Here is an 18,474-nt window from a genome sequence, read left to right on the forward strand (position 1 = left end):
GAAAACTTAATAACATTTCCCTGGCAGTGCTGGGAAGCAGTTTAGGAAACCAAGCACAGGGAGCTGCAGAGGTGGCAGTGCCAGGAGCCCCAGTGATGCCCTCACTGCCAGGTCAGCTCAGAGATTGCCCAGCCCCAGGAAGATTCAAACACCCCAGGGGAGGAACCAAAATTGGGCTGAGCCTTTCAGCTGAATTCTGCAGGAATGGGGCAAGAAAAAGGTGAGACCATGTTTGGGATTTTTTTTCTAAAAATCCCAAAGGATTTAAGAAAAATCCTATTTTTCAAAAAAAATATTTGAACTGAAATATTATCCAGGTAAGAAAATCAGATTAGGATGCATTTTTCCAAAGGGATGCATTTGATTCTGGAGGAGAAATGCTGCTCAGAACACAACAAATGCTGCTGTGCTCAGTGGGGGAACTGCAAAACTGCCTCCCCAAGGACCAATATCCCCATGAGGCTGTAAGCAACCATTTAGGATATCACATTTGCATGTCTTGGAAAATAAACCAATAAATAATAAAAATAAGCAAGAAACAGAAGTAACAAATTACATTACAAATTTAACTAAAGTTACTGAAACAGAGCCCCAAGCCTGCAGTGTCAATTTTAAAAAGGGGGGAAAAAGCAAACAAACAAGAACTACGGGATATTGCTTTTAAATCCAAACTGCATCTTTTCCCCTTCCCTGCCAAGATGAGGAGCCTGCTCACCCTGACCCCTCTAAAAGCTGATGTTTGTTTTATTTGCTATCTTTTAATCCATATGTTTTAATCAATGCTGCTGCTGCCTGCAGCCAAGCCCCAGGGCACAAATTCTGCATTTCTGGATCATGAACACCCAGACTGTGAACACTGGGCTGGAAACTTTCCCTGCCCCAAGCTCGAGGCTGAATGGATTCAGCTCCATCCTTGATGTGCTCTGGTCTGGAGGGAGCTGGGTTGGAGTATTTTTTTCCATTTGTTTGTTTTCTGGAGGAAATGTTTCTGTCACTGCAAACCTGTGGGGAATATCAAAGTTTGAACACGACATCCCATCCCAACCCATCTCCCATGATAAATAAAATCAGGATGATAAAATACATCCAGTGTATCTGCAGAGTGATGTGTCCTTTAATCCACACGGGTGCTACTGAGCTGCTTTTAACTCAAACTGAGATTATCAGTCATTAATTTATTTTGCAGAACTCCTTGCCCCAGATGACCTGCCTCCACCCCTCCCTTTGCTTTTTCTGGTATCTGTTCTCAGAGAACAGTCTATTTTCAGCAATCCTCTTGGATGGGTTTTCATGGAAAATGAAGTCTACCCAGCCCTCAGTTTGGATTATATCACAAGAAAAAAATTTCTGTAGGATAGAAAGGATCTGTTTTTCTGGATGGGAAAAAGGAGCAAGTTGGACAATTCATGCTTTTCATAGATGAACTCTCTGAGGATCACACATTTCTGTGTAGTTGAAGGAGTTTCTTTCCTGGAATGAGATACTTGGAGATCCCTGGAAATACGAGTCCCTGCTAGGGTTTTTTTCATAATTGCCTTCCAAATATACATAGTATCTGTGTGTGTGACTATAAAGTTAAAATATTATACATATATCTATATATACATGATACCAACATATATTTGTGCATAAGGACAAAATCTTATCTATATCTATATATATATATATAAAAATACAGGGAAATCTAAATATATTTGTGTGGAAAAGGGAAGAATAATTTGAATGAGGCTTTATAAACAGAAGAGGAACCCCAGAAAATGCCTGAGCCAGCACTGCAGAGCAGCCCCTTCTCCTGGGTCACTGCAGGAATCCCCTCTGGAGGGGAGCAGAGAAGATCCCCGGCTCTCAAAGCGTGGAAAAGCCCAGAAAAAACTGCAAAACCCCAAAGCTGAGCCGAGGGGAACCCTGTGGGACGGACCAGCAGCAGAGCTCCATCACTTCCCCCGTCCCGCCCGACGCTGCTGAGCCAGCCCTTTGCATTTTGATTTTCCACTCGCTCCCCACAGATTCCTTAATTTAGCCCTTCTGTTGACTCGGGAGGTTGCAGAATGGAAAAAGGAAAGTGCAAAGAGGCAGGTGAGGGCAGGGTTATCCCGAGCTGCCGGGAGCAGGCGGTTCCTGCTGGGCAAGCTCCAGCTGAGCTGGATCCCGGCATTCGGGAGCCCGGATCACCGCTCAGCTCGTTTTAGTTCAGCTCAGTTTAGCTCAGCTCTTCCTCGAGCATCTCCGAGCTTTCACTCCCCGTGACGAAGGAAAAAAAGAGGAGAGAATCTCCCCCACCCACACAGCTTTCCCAAAAAACAACTAATTTTGATCACCGAGCGATGCAAGGAAAACTGTTTCCAAAGCAGAAGAAGAAAGATTTAAAAAAATAATAATACTTTAATACTAAGAATTTTAAGTAAGGATTTTAAATTATAATTTAAAAAAACAACCCTGTATAATAAAGTATATAGCTAACACCAAAAAAAAACCAAAAAACAAAACAAAACAAAAAAAAACTTGCATTTGCTCTGAGGACGGCTCTGCGAGCGCTCCGGGGGGTTTCTACGGAAAGATAAGGAAAAAAAAAACAAAAAAAAAATCTAAGGGAAAAATGCGTTTTGGCCATGATCACGCCAGGAGGACACGGAGCAGCTGCGGGGACTGGCCGCAGCTGGCGGCTCCGGGGAGCCGCGGCACCGGAGCGCTGCGAGGGACGGAGAGAAGCGAAGCCAGCCCAGCCCAGCCCTCCGGCCGGATTCCCTCCCATCCCTTCCATCCCTTCCCCGCCTCCCCCCGCCGCTTTCAAACCCTGGGAGTGCTTAAATGGCAGGAAACACCCGAAGCAAAAATACCGCGGGCAGGAACCCAGGGGCACAGGGGACACGCAAGAGCGAGGAGCGGATTTCCTCCCAAAACATCGCCCGTGACCCTGCCGCGGGTGGCCCTGCCACCGGCCCCAGTGCTTCACCCTTCTGCAGGACCTGCCAGCTCCCAGGGGGACAAGCAGCTTCTTATTGCCTCTGCTTTGTTGCTTTTCCCTCCATAAAGGGCTTTTTGTTCAAAGGTGTCCCATAGTTACTTGCAAATGTTGATGGGGGTGGGAAATTGTGTATATGTGTGTATATGTGTATATGTATGTGTGTGTATGTGTGTGTATGTGTGTGTATGTGTGTGTATGTGTGTGTATGTGTGTCTGTATATATATAAATTAAAATACTGTATATATATGTATACACATACATACACATATGTATATATCTGTATATGTGTGTATATATACATATATATGTGTGTATATACACATATATACTATATATATTATATTATATGCATGTATATGCATGTATATGCCTGTATATGCCTGTATATAGAGAAATTAAAATACTGTACATATTATATATGTATACACATACATACACATATGTATATATCTGTATATGTGTGTATATATACATATATATGTGTATATATACACATATATACTATATATATTATATATACGTTATTGGTGGGTGAATAAGTTATATTAGTTGGTCATCAAATAAGACATACATCTAGAATCTCAAATGGGAAATTGTATACATATATAAAATCTCAAGTGGGATATATATACATATAGGTATAAAAATCTCAGGTTGGATATATGTTGCTCTCAAATGGAGCACATGTAATCCCAAATGGGATGCACATACACAATCTCAAATGAAGAACATGTATATAGAATCCCAAATGGGATATGTAAGTGCATATATAATCTCAAGTGGGTTCATGTAGGACCACAGTGTACAAAGCCAGGACCTGCATCAGCACATACCACAGATTTCTGAGCATTTAAATTTTAGCAGGATTCTGATGACAGAGCAGTGACACTTTGGGTTAGGACTACTACAGATCTAGACTTTAACAAGAGGTATAACATTTCAGCTTTCAGCCATCACAGGTCACAAAGTGATGCCACCACACGTCCTGAATGTCCAGGGATGTCCTGGACCAGGCAGATGGGATCACCACCAGACCACAGCCTGACCACAGACTCGGCACCTCGGCGGGTGGGAAAGAGAAAAGTTTTTACAGAGTGATAACGAGCAGCCAAACCTCAAAAACCGGGAGGTTCCCACAGCAAGCCAGCAAATGCTTGTTACAGACCGAGGCTAATCGCTGGCAAGGATGAATCCAGCATCTCTCTGGACTCGGATGTGACCCTGCTTTCACGAGTGCTCGACTCACCCACCCAGCGTGGAGAGGAGCGCCAGCACTAATCCTGCCGGGATGGGGATTCTGGCCCCGCAGCAGCCGGGATGCAGCCCGGCCCGCCAGGGGTTAACACCCACGGAGGAGCCTCCGGTGCACGCTCACGTCATGGAAACACTGGAGTAACCACAATTTTCTCTGCTGCTGTTTGGCTCCGGTTTTTTCAACATTTCTACACTTCCAGCCCAGATCTCTGCTACCTGTTTTGCAGCGAGGTAACTGGAACCAACAGCAGCTCCACTGAGCACTGGGGATTTTTTAAAAAAAATATAGGTGATTGATAAACTTTCCATTTCCAGTGCTACCAACACTGATATTAAAACAAAACAAAATAAAAAAAAAAACATGTGTAACAATACCACCCCTAAAAAAATTAGCACATGCAGATAAATGGGCTGTGGGGTTGGTGCTTTCCGAGTTTTCTGCATGTTAATATTGCACTGGGTTGCACTGAACCCCAGACAGCTCCATCCTGCTGCCACCCACTCAGCCACCCAGAGTGGGCACAGGCCCCTTCTCCTCCATCCATCCATCCATCCATCCATCCATCCATCCATCCCACCTATCCCAGCTGTTTCTCCTGCCCGAGGTGCTCCAGCTGAGCAGGGGGGGCTGCCTGCATTGCCTTCACCCCATCTGAGACACCATGGGAGGTCATCCATGTGTGCTATGTGAGAACCAGGGGAAGGGAAAAAAGGAGGGTGAAAAGTGAAAAAAGGAAAGAAGTATAAAAAAAGCAAGCAGAAAAACCCCAACATTCTTCTGATAATCATGTATTTTTACCTGGTAACGGAGACCATGAGTGCCAGACAACATCACCATGCTCAGCTCCTGGTCCACATCCCGCTCCCAGTGCCTCTCCTCTGGAACTTTTCCAGCCCATTTTACTGCACTAACCCACATCCCAGCAGCCAGCCCAGCAGAAAACAGCCTCAGGTCTGCTTCTCACTGCTCATGACCAGCAGAGAGAAGCAAGGGACTGAGCAAGGGTCTGTGAGTGTCCTGATGGGCTTCTCCCATTGAAAATAGTGAGTAGGAATTAAAGAGCACCCTTGTGCAATGTGAGCACCCACACGTCCAGCATTACCTGCCCACAGAGGTTTGTTATTCTGATTTTAATGCCCTAATCCCCCACAAAATACAGCCCAGGTGTTGCTCTTAACTTCTCAGTCCTTCTTTCAACAGCCCTGACTGATTAATTAAACCATTAACGGGGATGGAGCATCCACTGACCCCCTCCCCAGGTGAGCTTGATGGACCAAGAGAAGGGTTTTGAGGCTGGTCCAGCCCCAGCAATGCCTCAGAGGGAGGAGCCCCTTCCCCAGGAGTGGGGCAGCACCAGCTGGGAAAAAGGCACAAGATGCAAACACTCAACATCTGGCTCATAGCTTACAAAAAATAACCATAATAAACCCCCCCAACAATATTTTAGAGGGGTCTCAGCATCCCAACTGACTCTGCAAGCATTGTGTGTGGGAGAAAAATCAAAGCTGGTTCCTCCAGATGTTTGAGCATACAAAAAAAAAAGCATCAAACCACCTCAGGGCCATGAAACCAGAAGCACCTCGGGGCTGCCAGCAGCCCTGTGAGGTTCCTGATGCCCTTGGATGGCCAGTTCAGGTCCCTGGTGCAATCACAGGACAGCCCTGGGAACGCTGCTCTCCAGGGAGCTTTTGTGCACGGAGGATCAGCCATGGCCTCGAGTGCTGCACAGGGCAGCTGCCACCAGCAGAAACAACAACCACCTGCTTTGAGTCACTTGAAGTGTCCCTTGCTCAGCCCTGAGCCTTGCCCAGCCCTGCTTTGTGCCAGCATTTGCAGCCCTGGCCCCTCTTCAGGGTTGTACCACGGGGTCCGTGCCAGAGGCATCACCTGGGCTATGGCTGTGCCAGGACACAGCCAACCCACAGCCAGGAGCCTCCTGTTCTCACACCATCCCTTGGCAGGAGCAGATCAAAGGCAGAGTGAAAAGGCAGCAGCTTGGATGCTTCTCAAAAATTCAAATTCTCCTTGGGAGGAAGAAAGCAACAGCAGGCATGGAGAGAGGCTTTTTACTCAAAAAAAAAAAAAAAAAAAATTGGATTTGAGGGAAGCTTTAGGAAAGGAAACTTACTTGCAACATAATTATCAATAGGATTTTTCAGGGATTTACCCTGGGGGGAGATGACCACAGAAATGGAACACTTCAAATAAAATTTGGAGGGAAGAAAAGGCTTAAAGCACGCAGAAAGACCAATGGTGCTGAAATGGCAAAGAGCAGAGGTGTGACTTTGTGGTGATGGCAAGTATGTACGGCTCTAGGATGGCCATGCACTCTTGGCTGGCAAAAGAGACACCTGAATTACTGGGGAAAAGGATTATCCTGGGAGAAGGGGGGGATCCTGCTGCTAAAGGTGTTTTTGGAGGACATGTTCCAGCCCCTTACTGGAAGCAGCACACCCCAAGCCAGCATCTGGGCATCCACAGTGCATCCAGCTCCTCTTAAATCAGTGTTTTGTAGCACCAGCCCTACCACCCCCCAGCTTTAAAACCAGCAATGGATTAAAAATATTCATGAAATAACACTTGTGCTACAAGGCAGACCAACCCCAGGGGTAAACACAAGACCTGCAGGCACAATCCCTTCTCCCACAGCAGTTTCTGTGTCTTCTTGCCCTGCAAATCTTCCTTCCCTGGTTGCTGCAGCATTTAGACAGCAGATGTCAGTTTTTCTGAGCACTGCTCTTGATTCACAGTGTTTTTTAAAGGTAGGTGTGAATGCAGGTAACCTCAGAGGATGGCACAGAGATGAAAATCCCAAGTTTCCCTGTCAATTATGAAAACTTTGTGTAGTCTCTCCCCAAATTTGAAGGCGCTCGCAAGGTTTGAATGCCTCAGCATGTCTCCTCAGGGAAAGGATTTGGAGGAGGAGAAAAAAAGCCCCACAACCCGTAGCATGTTTATGAATCAGACTGTTCAGCGTGTGTTTCGGGGGTGGAGAAGGTGGGCGATGCTCAGAGGAACAGAGCGCGGAGTTTGATGAGTCAGAAAATGCTGCTTTCCCTCTTCTTGCTGCCACCTCAAATACTTCAGCGTGAAATAGAAATTTTATTTCTTTTTTTTTTTCTTTCTTCTTTTTATTATTGTCAAGAGAGAGCTGGAGCATAACCTTGGCTCGTTAGCAACCGCCAGCAGCTAATTCCACGTCAAGCCCCACGCCGCAGGCGGAGTACGCACGGACACACGCGTGTGCCGGCACACACATCCTGGGAAGGGGATGCAAATAAATCAGAGCCCAGTGGTGTTTCCAGCAAAACAGGGGCTCAGATGTGTGCTCATGCCTTGAGAACGAGCCTCGGTGGGTTTGAGGAGAGCAGCAGCACAGCCCAGGCTGGATTTGGGCTGGGGGATGTCTCCTCCTCCCGCCCATGCGCAGGGGAGAATCCACACAAAGATTTGGGGATCCTGGGCGAGACACACAGAGGTGTGGTGGGAAAAACAAGCAAATTTGCTGGTGGGCTTCGAGCTGAACCAGCGCTGAAGGTTTGAGTAACGCTGCAGCTTCAGCAAGGCTGGGACCTGCAGAGCACGGGCGCGTGTGGGGCAGGGCGGGTAAAGAACAGGATGGGTGAGCCCCCAAGGAGGGCGGATGGGCAGGATGGTCCTGCCCAGCTGAGTTTCCAACCACAGCAGGGCTTCTGCTTCAGAGTCAGAGGAGATGAAACGCAAGATGAGATAAACACCCCTATGCCGAAGCCTCGAGTTTGACTCTGCTGACATTCACAGCCCATTTAGGTTACCGATGGAGCAAATAAAATTATGCATACGCATTAATGGCAGCAATATCCTGCCTGAAATGTACGCTCATTTACACTCAGAAATCCATTTAGAAGAGATAAATCAGAGCTATATTTAAAACAGAAAAATCACTTGTCTGTCCACAAAGCAACTCCTGTTTATATCTGTTGTTCCTTGGCAAAAATCAAATCATTTCAAGGGAAATTGTGCCCCTGGTTCTACATTTAGGAAGGGTGCACGCCCATACCCTCCTGCTCAGTCTGTTATAAAATAACAGATGTGCATTTGGTTATTTTTGTTTGTTTGGGATCTTTTTTAAGTTTTGTGGTCTAAAAGCAACATGTGGAGCTTGGGATGGGATGAAGTATAGGGAAGCACCTGACAGGCACATGTGAGACATCCAAAGCATTTATTAATTAAAACTGACTTGGGAGAATCAGAATTGCCATGGTGAGACCTAAATGTTCTGCAGCTTCTCCAGTTTCCTTGGCAAATGAAAGGCCATGCTGACAGCACTGATGACAGAGCTGAAACGAGAACACAAGCTCTTCCTAATGGAGAAATATCTTCTTCCACTCCAGTAATCTGTACCACACTGCTTGGCTCCCCAGCCATGAGCTGGAGATACCAAATAATCAGCATTGCTCTCTGCTTCCTCCTGCAAATGTGTTTGTGAGCACTGGATCTGAAAAAACAATTTTAAGCTCCAAGAGAATACTGCCCCCCCAAAATAAAATAATTTTATATCAGTCACACCAATGATGGCTGCTTCTCACTTAACGTCAGAGCTCGTTGCAGCTCTTATTTTTTTAAATGCAATAAAAAAGCAGCAGCCAGCAGCTCTGTGAAGCATGTCAGGAGGCAGTTTTTCAGAAAGATTATGTATTTTAGATTGTGATTCACGACCACAGTGGCAGTTTAGAGATCAAGATTAGAAGGAAATGAATGAATGTGAGACAGGAGGGTGCGAAAATGAAAGTAGCTGGAGCTTAAGGCCTGCTCTGCACTTCAAGCCACACAAGATTTTTCTTCCCCTTCTGTGTGAGCTCAAACGAGTCACCAAACTACCCCACACTTCTGCTGCTGGAGTTTAATTTAAACCTAAACTGAAATGCAATTTAATACAGCCCATCTCCAAGCCCAGCTCGTTGTTCCAAGCTGCTCCCTTGTGGCACCCTCACCCGAAGCAGCTCTCCCAAACAGGACACTCCAGGGTATCCCAGCACAGCCAAGGAGGTTGGTGCCTGCTGCCACAACACAACCTGCAAGTTCTCACCATGCTGGAAGAAAATGCCACTTTTTGCTTAAAACCAAAGTTTTAAACCAAGCAAACCACACAGGTCCCTATCTGCATGGTTTTAAACTGTTCTAAACTGTCCACGTCTCATTTGCACCACGAGAAAATACTGCTCAGAAATTGCAGAAGTTCAGAATTCTTAAAAACCTTCGAGCACATTTCACTGAGGGTTGCACTGCCCACATCGCTGCTCTCAACATTCATGCACATCACTGCGAGCTGTGCAGTACAGGAGCTGCAGAGCTGTGCTGGGAAGGTGAAAGACACAGGACACCCCAAAGTCAGCAGCTCTCTGAGCCAACAGCCTGTGAGAAACCCAATGCTGGAGGGCATGGGAAACAAAACTGCCAAGTGAGGAGAGTACAGAGCCACTGCTTGCACGAGGAGGAAGCAAAAAGAAAAAAAATTGAAGGCAAACTAATTGCCACCACTAACCCTTTGCTCTGCACCTACGTCACAGCTCTGAGCTCCCTTTTTCGAGGCAGAGCCCGGTGGCACTGAGCAGCCAACGTGACTCAGTGATGATGATTCACTTGGGCAAACACAGGGACAAAGCCACCAGGAGCCCCACAGCGGTGATGCCCATCGGTGACACCCTGCTGCACAGCACAGACCAGCCCTCTGCCACATGCTCCTGTGGGGCCAGGGCATGGCACAGAAATTGGCTGCAATTATACCCTGCAATCAGACCAGCCACCTGTTTGATAAGGATGTATTTTGTGTTAAGGATGTATTTTGCGTTAAGGATGTATTTTGCGTTAAGGATGTATTTTGCCTTCAGCCCCCAAAGCAGAGGGCCTCCTCCCAGTTAACCAGACAGGTCCCCAGCTGCCCTTCTCCAAAATCAAGCCTAACAGGAGCAGATGTGGTGCTCCATTGCTTGCAGCTTGTGCAGGTGCTCCATGGCAAGAGCTCCCAAGTGCAGCCCTGACCATGCTGGCTCAGGGAACAGAGCTGAAGCCTGGGACAGGGAGCACTGGTGGGATGGTGGGACCTGAGCACAGCTCAGCACGGGTCAGCTGCCCACAGGGCTGGAGGAGTCACAGCCCTCTGATCCCACCTAACACAGCCCTCCCAACACACAGAAATGCAGACAGCAATCCTGCCAGCATCTACTCAGGCTTAGCCTCATCCGTGAGGATCAAGCAAAAAGCAGATGCAGCAAGCTCCAGCCCAGGAGAGTTTACACACTGATCTCCTTGCAGAAGTTTGAGAAGGGACTCACTGCTCCAAAGCACTGGAGCAAACCACCCTAACCCTCCTGTCTCCTGTGCAGAGTTAACACCCCACCTCGGTCACAGCCTGAACAAAGCCACCCTAAAATCACCTGGGCAGGTCCTGACACCGCAGCCAGCCCCTCCTGGGCACACTGAACGCTTTCCAAACACACAAAGTCCCCTCTGAGTCCCGTGAGGATGGCCAGCCGCTCGCAGAGGGTCCCCGGGTCCGTGCGACCCCGGCAGGGCCGGACACGAACCGTGCCCCCAGCACCGCCCCCGGTCCCAGCAGCCAGGGCTGCGGCCGGGGCGAGCGAGATCCCCCCACCAGGACACCGCTCACGGCTCTTTGGGGTTTCCCTCCGTCACCCGCAGGCAAGGAGACCTTCCCCTCTTTCCTTCCTGGTAACAAGATATCGCTGTCCCTCCCCGCTTTCTGTCACTCCGCCAGCGGAATTAACACCCCGCTAATTGCCGACGTTCCTGGTCGCTCGAACCCGCAGTAATTAGCTTTTAATTAAAGCCGATAAATATTGCCCTAATCAACAGGTGTCCCGCGGCACATCCCCACCGATCCTCCGCACAGCCGGGCCCCGGAGGATGCTCCGGGGGACACCCACGGCGGCACCCGGAGCCTTCGGGTACCGGCGGAGGATCCCGCTCCACATCCCCATCCCGGCGGGGAGACTCCGGCTCCACATCCCGATGCCGGTAGGGAGGATCCCGGCCACATCCCGGTCCCGATAGCGAGGGTGCCAGCCGGGATGCCGGCGTCCCGTTAGCGCTGCCCCATCCCACCCCCGCCCCGCATCCCACGGCGCTCCCGCACTGACCATTGGGGCCGTACTTCTCGCGGTTGCGGCGGACCTGCTCCGGGCTGAGCCCGCAGCTCTCGCTGACCCCAAAGCGGCGGAGCACGTCGAGCACGGGGATGCTGTGCGCCGCCTCCATGCCCCGGCCCGGGGGTGCTGGCCGGGGGCGCAGGAGGCACACGGGGCGCCGCTCGCACGGCGATGCCTCGGCACCTCTCCGCCCGCCCGGCGCCGGGCCCGCCCCGGCACCGCCCCGGTACGGCCCCGGCACCGCCCCGGTACGGCCCCGGCACCGCCCCGGTACGGCCCCGGTACCACCCCCGGTACCGCCCGGATACAACCCCGGTACAGCCCGGATACAGCCCCGGTACTGCCCCGGCACAGCCCCGGCACCGCCCCGGTACCGCCCCCGGTACCGCCCGGATACAACCCCGCTACAGCCCCGGCACTGCCCTGGCACTGCCCCGGTACCGACCCAGCACCGCCCGGATACAGCCCCGGTACCGCCCGGATACAGCCCCGGTACCGCCCCCGGTACCGCCCCCGGTACCGCCCGGATACAACCCCGGTACAGCCCCGGTACCGCCCCGATACAGCCCCGGCACTGTCCCGGTACGGTCCCGGCACTGCCCCGGTACCGCCCCGGCACTGTCCCGGTACAGCCCCGGTACCGCCCCGGTACCGGCCCGCGCCGCTCCCGCCACCCCCGGGCCCAGCGCCGCCCCCTCGGCAGCGCCGGCCCCGCGGGACCCCCGGGGCAGGGCTTGGAAGGGACATTAAAGCCACCCAGTGCCACCCCTGCCATGGAGGGACACCTCCCACTGTCCCAGGCTGCTCCAGCCCCGTCCAGCCTGGCCTTGGCACTGCCAGGGATCCAGGGGCAGCCACAGCTGCTCTGGGCACCCACACAGGGAACAATTTCCTCCTCATATCTAATCTGAGTCTCCTTCTTCAGCCTAAAGCCATTCCCCGTGTCCTGTTGCTCCATCCCTTGTCCCCAGTCCCTCTCCAGCTCTCCTGGAGCCCCTTCAGGCACTGCACAGGGCTCTAGGCTCTCCCTGGAGCCTCCTCTCCTCCAGGCTGAGCAGCCCAGCTCCCTCAGCCTGTCGATGTTTTGTCAGATTTCCAGGCTGAGAAGTGGGCAGGTTTGTGGGCAGTGGAAACAGTCCAGAGGAAATAGCTGTGTCTTAAGCAGTTAAGAGGAGAGGTAAAATTTCCATCACAAAAAATAATATTAAAAATATCAGGAGCAATAGAAGGAGGTGGGAATGCTGCATGGGTGCAGCTCAGCTGTGGGGTCTAAGGGGACTGCCTAAGAGTGATATTCTCTTAGTCCCCTTCAGCACCCTACTTTGAGTTGGAAAAGGCATTCCCCAGCCCTGCTCCTACTCTGCTGGAAGCACAGCACTTCCATGTCCACTGACTTCGGTGGGATCAGGATTATCAGTGTATGATAGCAGCAGGAGCCCTGGAATTACAAATCCCTGCCTGACAGCTGTGGAAGCCACTGACGCTGTTCCCATCAATGCACAGTCTCCAGAGAGAGGCAGTTGTGCTGGGCTGCCTTTGTCTTTGGAAACGTGAGATGTAAATTGTCACTGCAGGGAGGCAGAGGAAGGATCCGAGGGAGCTCCTGTGTGGTACAACCTGAGCACCAGCCTCACTGTGCACATCCCAGACATCCTGGGACACCCACACTTCACACTCCTCAGTGCTCCCCGTCCCCATGCAGAAGGCAGAGCATCCATGTTTGAGGAATGGGCTTATCCTGGAGGCTCTTATGTTTTTGCAAGGATTTTTCAGCTTGTCTCACTCCCCTGTTTAGCCAGGTTCCCTGTCCCCTTCCTGCCCAGTTCCTGATGGGCCGGAGCTCCAGTTACACCACACAAGGGCTTTACATCCCTCTTTGTGACAGGCTACTTAAATGACTTCTTCAGCAGCAAAATGACTGCTTTTAGCAGCTCCCTCATGCAGCAGAGACCACCAGCAGCACCCTGACAGCTGCCCTGATCTGGAAAAGGAGGGTTTCCCCCAAAATCCACCGCACAATCCAGCTAAGGGTCACCACCACCACACCTGTGGGACTTTTCAATGTAGTGCACCTGGCCCAGCTCCCTCACTCCAGCAGCTCTTCCATGACCCGGCTCAAACCTGCTCCCAGTGACTCTCCCCATGTGAACACCAGCTTCTGACTTTTCAGGTACTTCCAGTTTTCCCTTGTTGCTGGAAGAAGCCTGTAGTTGATGGTGACTGGCAGTGCTCTCCAGCTGAGAGGGTGACAAACCCAACTTCTACAGAAATGTACCCAAGGCAGAACCAGAGACAGTGGCCAGTGCAAGGAAGTGACAGCAGATATCTCAGGGAGGAGCTCTGGCTTATTTATTTCTATGTAAATTCATTTATAGAAAATGTCTTGCAGCTTCCACTGGCGTGGAGGTCCTGAAGCAATGCAGGTTCCATTTTCAAGTTTGATAAACACATTTTTTGTGGTTCACCGCAGCTGAGGCATGGGAGGCAGAGGGTGCTCCAGAGCTCAGCCCAGCCTGTCACAGGTCCTCCTGCAAGGAGGACAGCTCCCAGCCCTGGGGGCTGGCCTTGCTTCAAGCCTTCTCATTGTATTCCTCTGCCTCTCCCGGGTGTTTCGGGAGGAAAAGTGCTGTTTCTGCTGCTCAGCCTCCCGGGCAATAGTGCTGCGCTTGGCCAGAGTCTGCCCAGAGCTCCCTGGCTCATGGGGCTGGGTGGTTCACAGAATCCCAGGATGGATCAGGCTGGAAAAGACCACAGAAACTCATCTGGTCCAACCTTCCTGCTCCAGCAGGGTCATCCCAGAGCACATGGCACAGAGTGTGTCCAGAGGGCTCTGGAATAGCTCCAGTGAGGGGGACTCCACACCCTCTCTGGGCAGATGGTTCAGTGCTTGGTCAATGTAAATGAAAAAAGTTCTCTCTCATGCTGAGGTAGAACTTCCTGGGCATCAATTTCTGCCCGTTACCTCTTGTCCTATTTCTGGGCACTGCTGGGAAGAGCCTGGTCCATTTTCTTGACATACCTCCTTCAGATACTGACAATCATGGATGAGGTCCCCTCTCAGTCATCCCTTCTTGTTCAGTTCTCTGAGCCTGTCCTCATTAGAGAGATTTCCACCAGGTTCCTGGGAAGAGCCGATGTGATGTGAAAACATGAACACATAATGTGCTCTTGGCCAGGGGCACACAGGACCTGATCACCCTCAGGATTTGGGGGCTGCTCTCCAAGCAGTGACTCTGGCAGGGGTGGGATGGGACCCCTCATCCCCCAGCCTGCAGATCGTGTGGGTGCTCCTGACAGGCAGCTGCCCTGGCCTTGTTAGCCTATTTCAGGGCAAACATGCTGCCTGTCACAGTGAGCTCATGGACACTCTATTTCCCATTCCCCATTCCCTGTGACTCTGATCAGATAACCCTGGACCCTCCTTCCTGCCCCAATGGGGTTGGGGAGAGCCAGGGAAGCCCACCCTGTCCAAAGTCTGTACAGACCCCTGACATTTCCTGTTCTGCTCTTTGGCCCCGCTCTCCACATGGACACCACAGAATAACGAGAGCTGAACCAACATATTTTGGGGTAAGAGCCTATTTTGGGAATCTTTGCCATCTCCTGATATTCCTCCCCTCACAGCCTCGGACCTCTGGGCCAGCCTGATATTCAGGGGGCTGTGTGAGGGGGGGAACATCAGCCTTTGGGAAGAGGGTTCTTGGTGTCCTCCTGGGGTGATCCAGATGAGGCCCCACACCACAAACTGCCTCACCTGCACGCCAGAGAGTGAAGGTCTGGTTTAATGCTCACTGTGCAGACCGAGACCAGGGACAAGACAGACAGCTCAAGTGTGTCACTGTGCATGTACCACCTGGAGACCCTCACTGCTCTCCCGAGCATCTCCTGACCCTTGTGTCACGTTCTCCCAGCCCAGCAGTGTCCCACCTCACACCTGAGTCCAGGCCAGGTGCGGGCTGTTGTTCCTGCTTCTCCCAGTTTCGGGGTGCCAGTCCTTGTCCTGGAAAAGAGCACGAAGATGGTGTCCCAGCTGCAAAGGTGAAAGTTTGATAAGGCTGGGAGCGACTGAGATGAGAATTACAACGGGAACATCTGGCAGCCCTGCTAACAAGGCAGCACCATCCACCACGCCCATAACTAAGCAATCCATGAAAACCATTAGTGACTGGAAGCTGTAAATTAGTCCGTGAGGGGGAAATGAACTGAAAATACTCAATACTACAAGGGAAGGGTCCACAGACATCCCGTGCTGTGGAGGGAGCTGGGCTCCATCCCTGCCCTGAGTGTGGGGATTCCCTTCTGCACTGGGTCAGCCCTGAAACAAAGGGCAAACCTCCTTATTTACCTTGGCTTCCCCCACACTAAGAACTTTTGGAGGTAAACACGCTTGAGAGAGCCATAAAAAGAATAAAATTTAACACCTCCCAGGCTACTGAGGATATATTTTTTTTTTCCGTGGCTGCGGTGTGGGAGGAAGAGCAGGACCCAGCCAGGCCTGACAGCGCTGTACAAGACATGGAAGCCTACAGGCAGTTGTGATTTTAATCTTGCTTCTCCACAAGGAAATCGGGAGTAATTCTCCCCAAAGCCGCGGCTTTGCGCTGCTCCGCTCCCTGGCTGGGGGTGAGGGCGATGGGATGGAGCCACCCCTGGCGCCACCATCCTCACTCCGAGGATTTTACAATCCACGCAAGATTAATCTTTTTTTTGTCTCCGCTTTGCTCCTGTGGGATGGGGATAAAGTTCTGTTCGCTGGGCAGGCGGAGGGAGCAGCGCTGGGGAGCGATGATCCGGGCGCTCCGGAGCCCGGGCAGGCACAGCGCGGCTGCCGGCGCCAAGGTCAGAAAATAAAGGGCTTTTAGGCCATTATTCCATCCTCGCTGCTTCTGCACCCACGCGGTTTAGCGCCCGCATCTCCGCACCTCGCTCGCCTCGGCGCAGAGGGAGGCAAAGCGGGCGGCAGCTGCGTGGCCAGCCCTTGGGTGCGCCCTGCGCGCCTCCGCAGGGATGGCACTGCCACCCCGGGGTCACCAAGCCGGCCAGCCGCGGTGGTGGCTCCCGGGAGAGCAGCCGAGAGCCCGAGGAGAGCCAAGGCAGGGCTCACCACCCCAGCCGAGCAGCGGACGGGGCAGCGGGAGGTGCGGATCTCCTCCGTCAGCAGCTCCCACCTTCCCGAACCGGCCCGGGTGATGTGCAGCTGCCCCACGTCCTGCTCCCACAGCCTCCCCTGGCCCCAGGAAGGTCACACACAGCGGTATTAATTCATTCATTCATTCATTACAGGCGACAGTGCCACTGCCATTTGCCATTCTGCTCTCCTCTCACTGCATACCCCAGTTCACAGACAGCAAATCCCCATCCACAAGGGAGAGTCAGGAACAGCTTTTTTTTTTTTTTTTTTCCTGCAGCAGCTTAGATATTTGCTTTTCCTATGGAGAAAAAAAAATAATACTCCTTGAAATAACAGTTGGAGGCTTTTCTAAATGTTACACGCCAGCCGACCTTTCAGAGGCAGGCTTAGGGGTTTATTTCTAATCCCCTGGCCAGGACTTGCAGCAGCTGTGGGTCAGTCCTGCTCCCCGAGGGCTCAAACACCAATCCTCACCAGCAGGATGCTCAAGGCTGGAGCTCTGCTGTTCCCACCCTTCCTGGAAGTATCTTCCCTTGGCTGTGCATCCTGTGCTGCCCTGGGCACCCCGAGGTGCTGTGGGGGTGTGGTTACCAGCGGGATTTGGCTTCTTGGAGCACCAGTACAGCCACTGAAGGTGGCAGGGAAGCACCAGGCCTGCTATGCATCCCAGCAGGGTGCAGGGGATGGGGTGGGTTTGCAGCACAGAGCCCACCTCGAGCTGTGGATGACAGAGATGGACATCCTGGGAACGCCTGGCCAGCACGGGGTGTCACATCTAGGGACAATGAGGAGGAACAGTCTGTCTGGACAAGGATTTTCTGTGGCAGGCCATGGCTGCACAAGGTAGTCACCCTGTTTTCCAGCTCTGACCCCACTGCAGATGGCTCTGAAAATTAGGATTACTGAAATGCCAGACTTGTACAACAGCAGCTCTTCAGCACATGTTTTTAGCTTTTCTTCCATGGCCCTGTCCACATTAAGCTGGAAGTGGGGCTTTCCCAAGTGCAATGCCCCATCTGGGCCATGCCTGGAATGGCTGCCCAAACTAGATTTGAGCTTGGATCCTGTGGTGTTTCCAAACTCCCTGGCATTTTCCCCCAGCAGCAGACTTAGGAGCTTCTGTTTATGAATCCAGACCAGTATTGGCCCATTATTATTATTTTTTTAAACTGTATTCCAATTCCTTTCAAAGGAAGGAAAATACATCAATATCCATTAAAGGGGGAACACCACAACACTCACTCTGACACTCAAGTGGGTTTTTCCCTGCTGCAAAATGCCTCCTGGAAAACAAATTTGCCTTTGTGGTGTGTCATTCCTGGGATTTTGCTGGAGTTTAGGAAACAGAGAAAACAAACACAACAGAAGGCTCCCAGGCAGCACCAAGGGTCCTTCACATACCTGGGGCTGGGTTCATGGCTGAGGTGGTTAATTCAGCCCTCTCCCTGTGGGTGAAATTTCACTCCAGGTTTCCTTTCAGCAAAAGCAGAAGCTAAAAATGGAAAAAGGTCTGGTTTTCAGCAGGCAGAAGGAATGATTCCTGCTCTCCATGGAGATGTGATGTTCACCAAGGGGAGGGTGAGGGCTGGAGACTTGCTTGGCCCTGGACCAGCATCACCAGGGTTTGCCTCTCTCTTTCATATCCTCAGCACCCTGCCCTCCCCTGCCAAGCAGGAATTGCAGGATGTCACAGCCAGGATATCCCTGGCCCCCTCTGCCTGCTCTGTCTGTTGGCAGGGAACAAACATCACAGTGGCTTTGAAGCCAAAAATGCCCACGGGATGTGGGGATGTCACCAGGGGAGCAAACCCACCTCATCCCCCCCACCCATGGAGGGTGGGGGCCTGGGCTGGCAGGGGGGTGCTCACCCCAGCACGGAGCTGTGGGACCCAAGGGCGTCAGCACCTGGCACACTGCATGGGATAATGGGCTGGGGTTTACCCCATGATTTCTTTTTAGTCCTGAAGAGAGGGA

General features: G+C 51.6%; 1 protein-coding gene and 1 long non-coding RNA gene across 3 annotated transcripts in view; both read right to left on the reverse strand.

Moving 5' to 3' along the window:
• Window positions 1–11,582, reverse strand: part of ATP2A3 (ATPase sarcoplasmic/endoplasmic reticulum Ca2+ transporting 3) — a 54,877-nt gene extending 43,295 nt beyond the window's left edge. Inside the window, exon 1 of one of the 2 annotated variants that reach the window (XM_085557084.1) lies at window positions 11,361–11,582. In XM_085557084.1, coding sequence (XP_085413210.1) covers window positions 11,361–11,478 — 118 coding nt within the window. In that variant the 5' untranslated portion in view covers window positions 11,479–11,582. The remainder of the gene's footprint in view (window positions 1–11,360) is intronic. The other variant, XM_021550859.2, reaches the window with a different exon arrangement.
• Window positions 11,583–14,358: 2,776 nt separating this feature from the next.
• LOC146765788 (uncharacterized) lies at window positions 14,359–18,035 on the reverse strand. The gene is made up of 3 exons (XR_014949436.1): window positions 17,902–18,035; window positions 15,297–15,399; window positions 14,359–14,490 (listed from the first exon to the last, which is right to left on the reverse strand). It is a non-coding gene; the product is annotated as an uncharacterized LOC146765788 (long non-coding RNA).
• Window positions 18,036–18,474: the final 439 nt, after the last annotated feature.

Source organism: Lonchura striata, chromosome 19 (assembly GCF_050655825.1).
Source record: "Lonchura striata isolate lonStrDom1 chromosome 19, ASM5065582v1, whole genome shotgun sequence".
Taxonomy (NCBI): domain Eukaryota; kingdom Metazoa; phylum Chordata; class Aves; order Passeriformes; family Estrildidae; genus Lonchura; species Lonchura striata.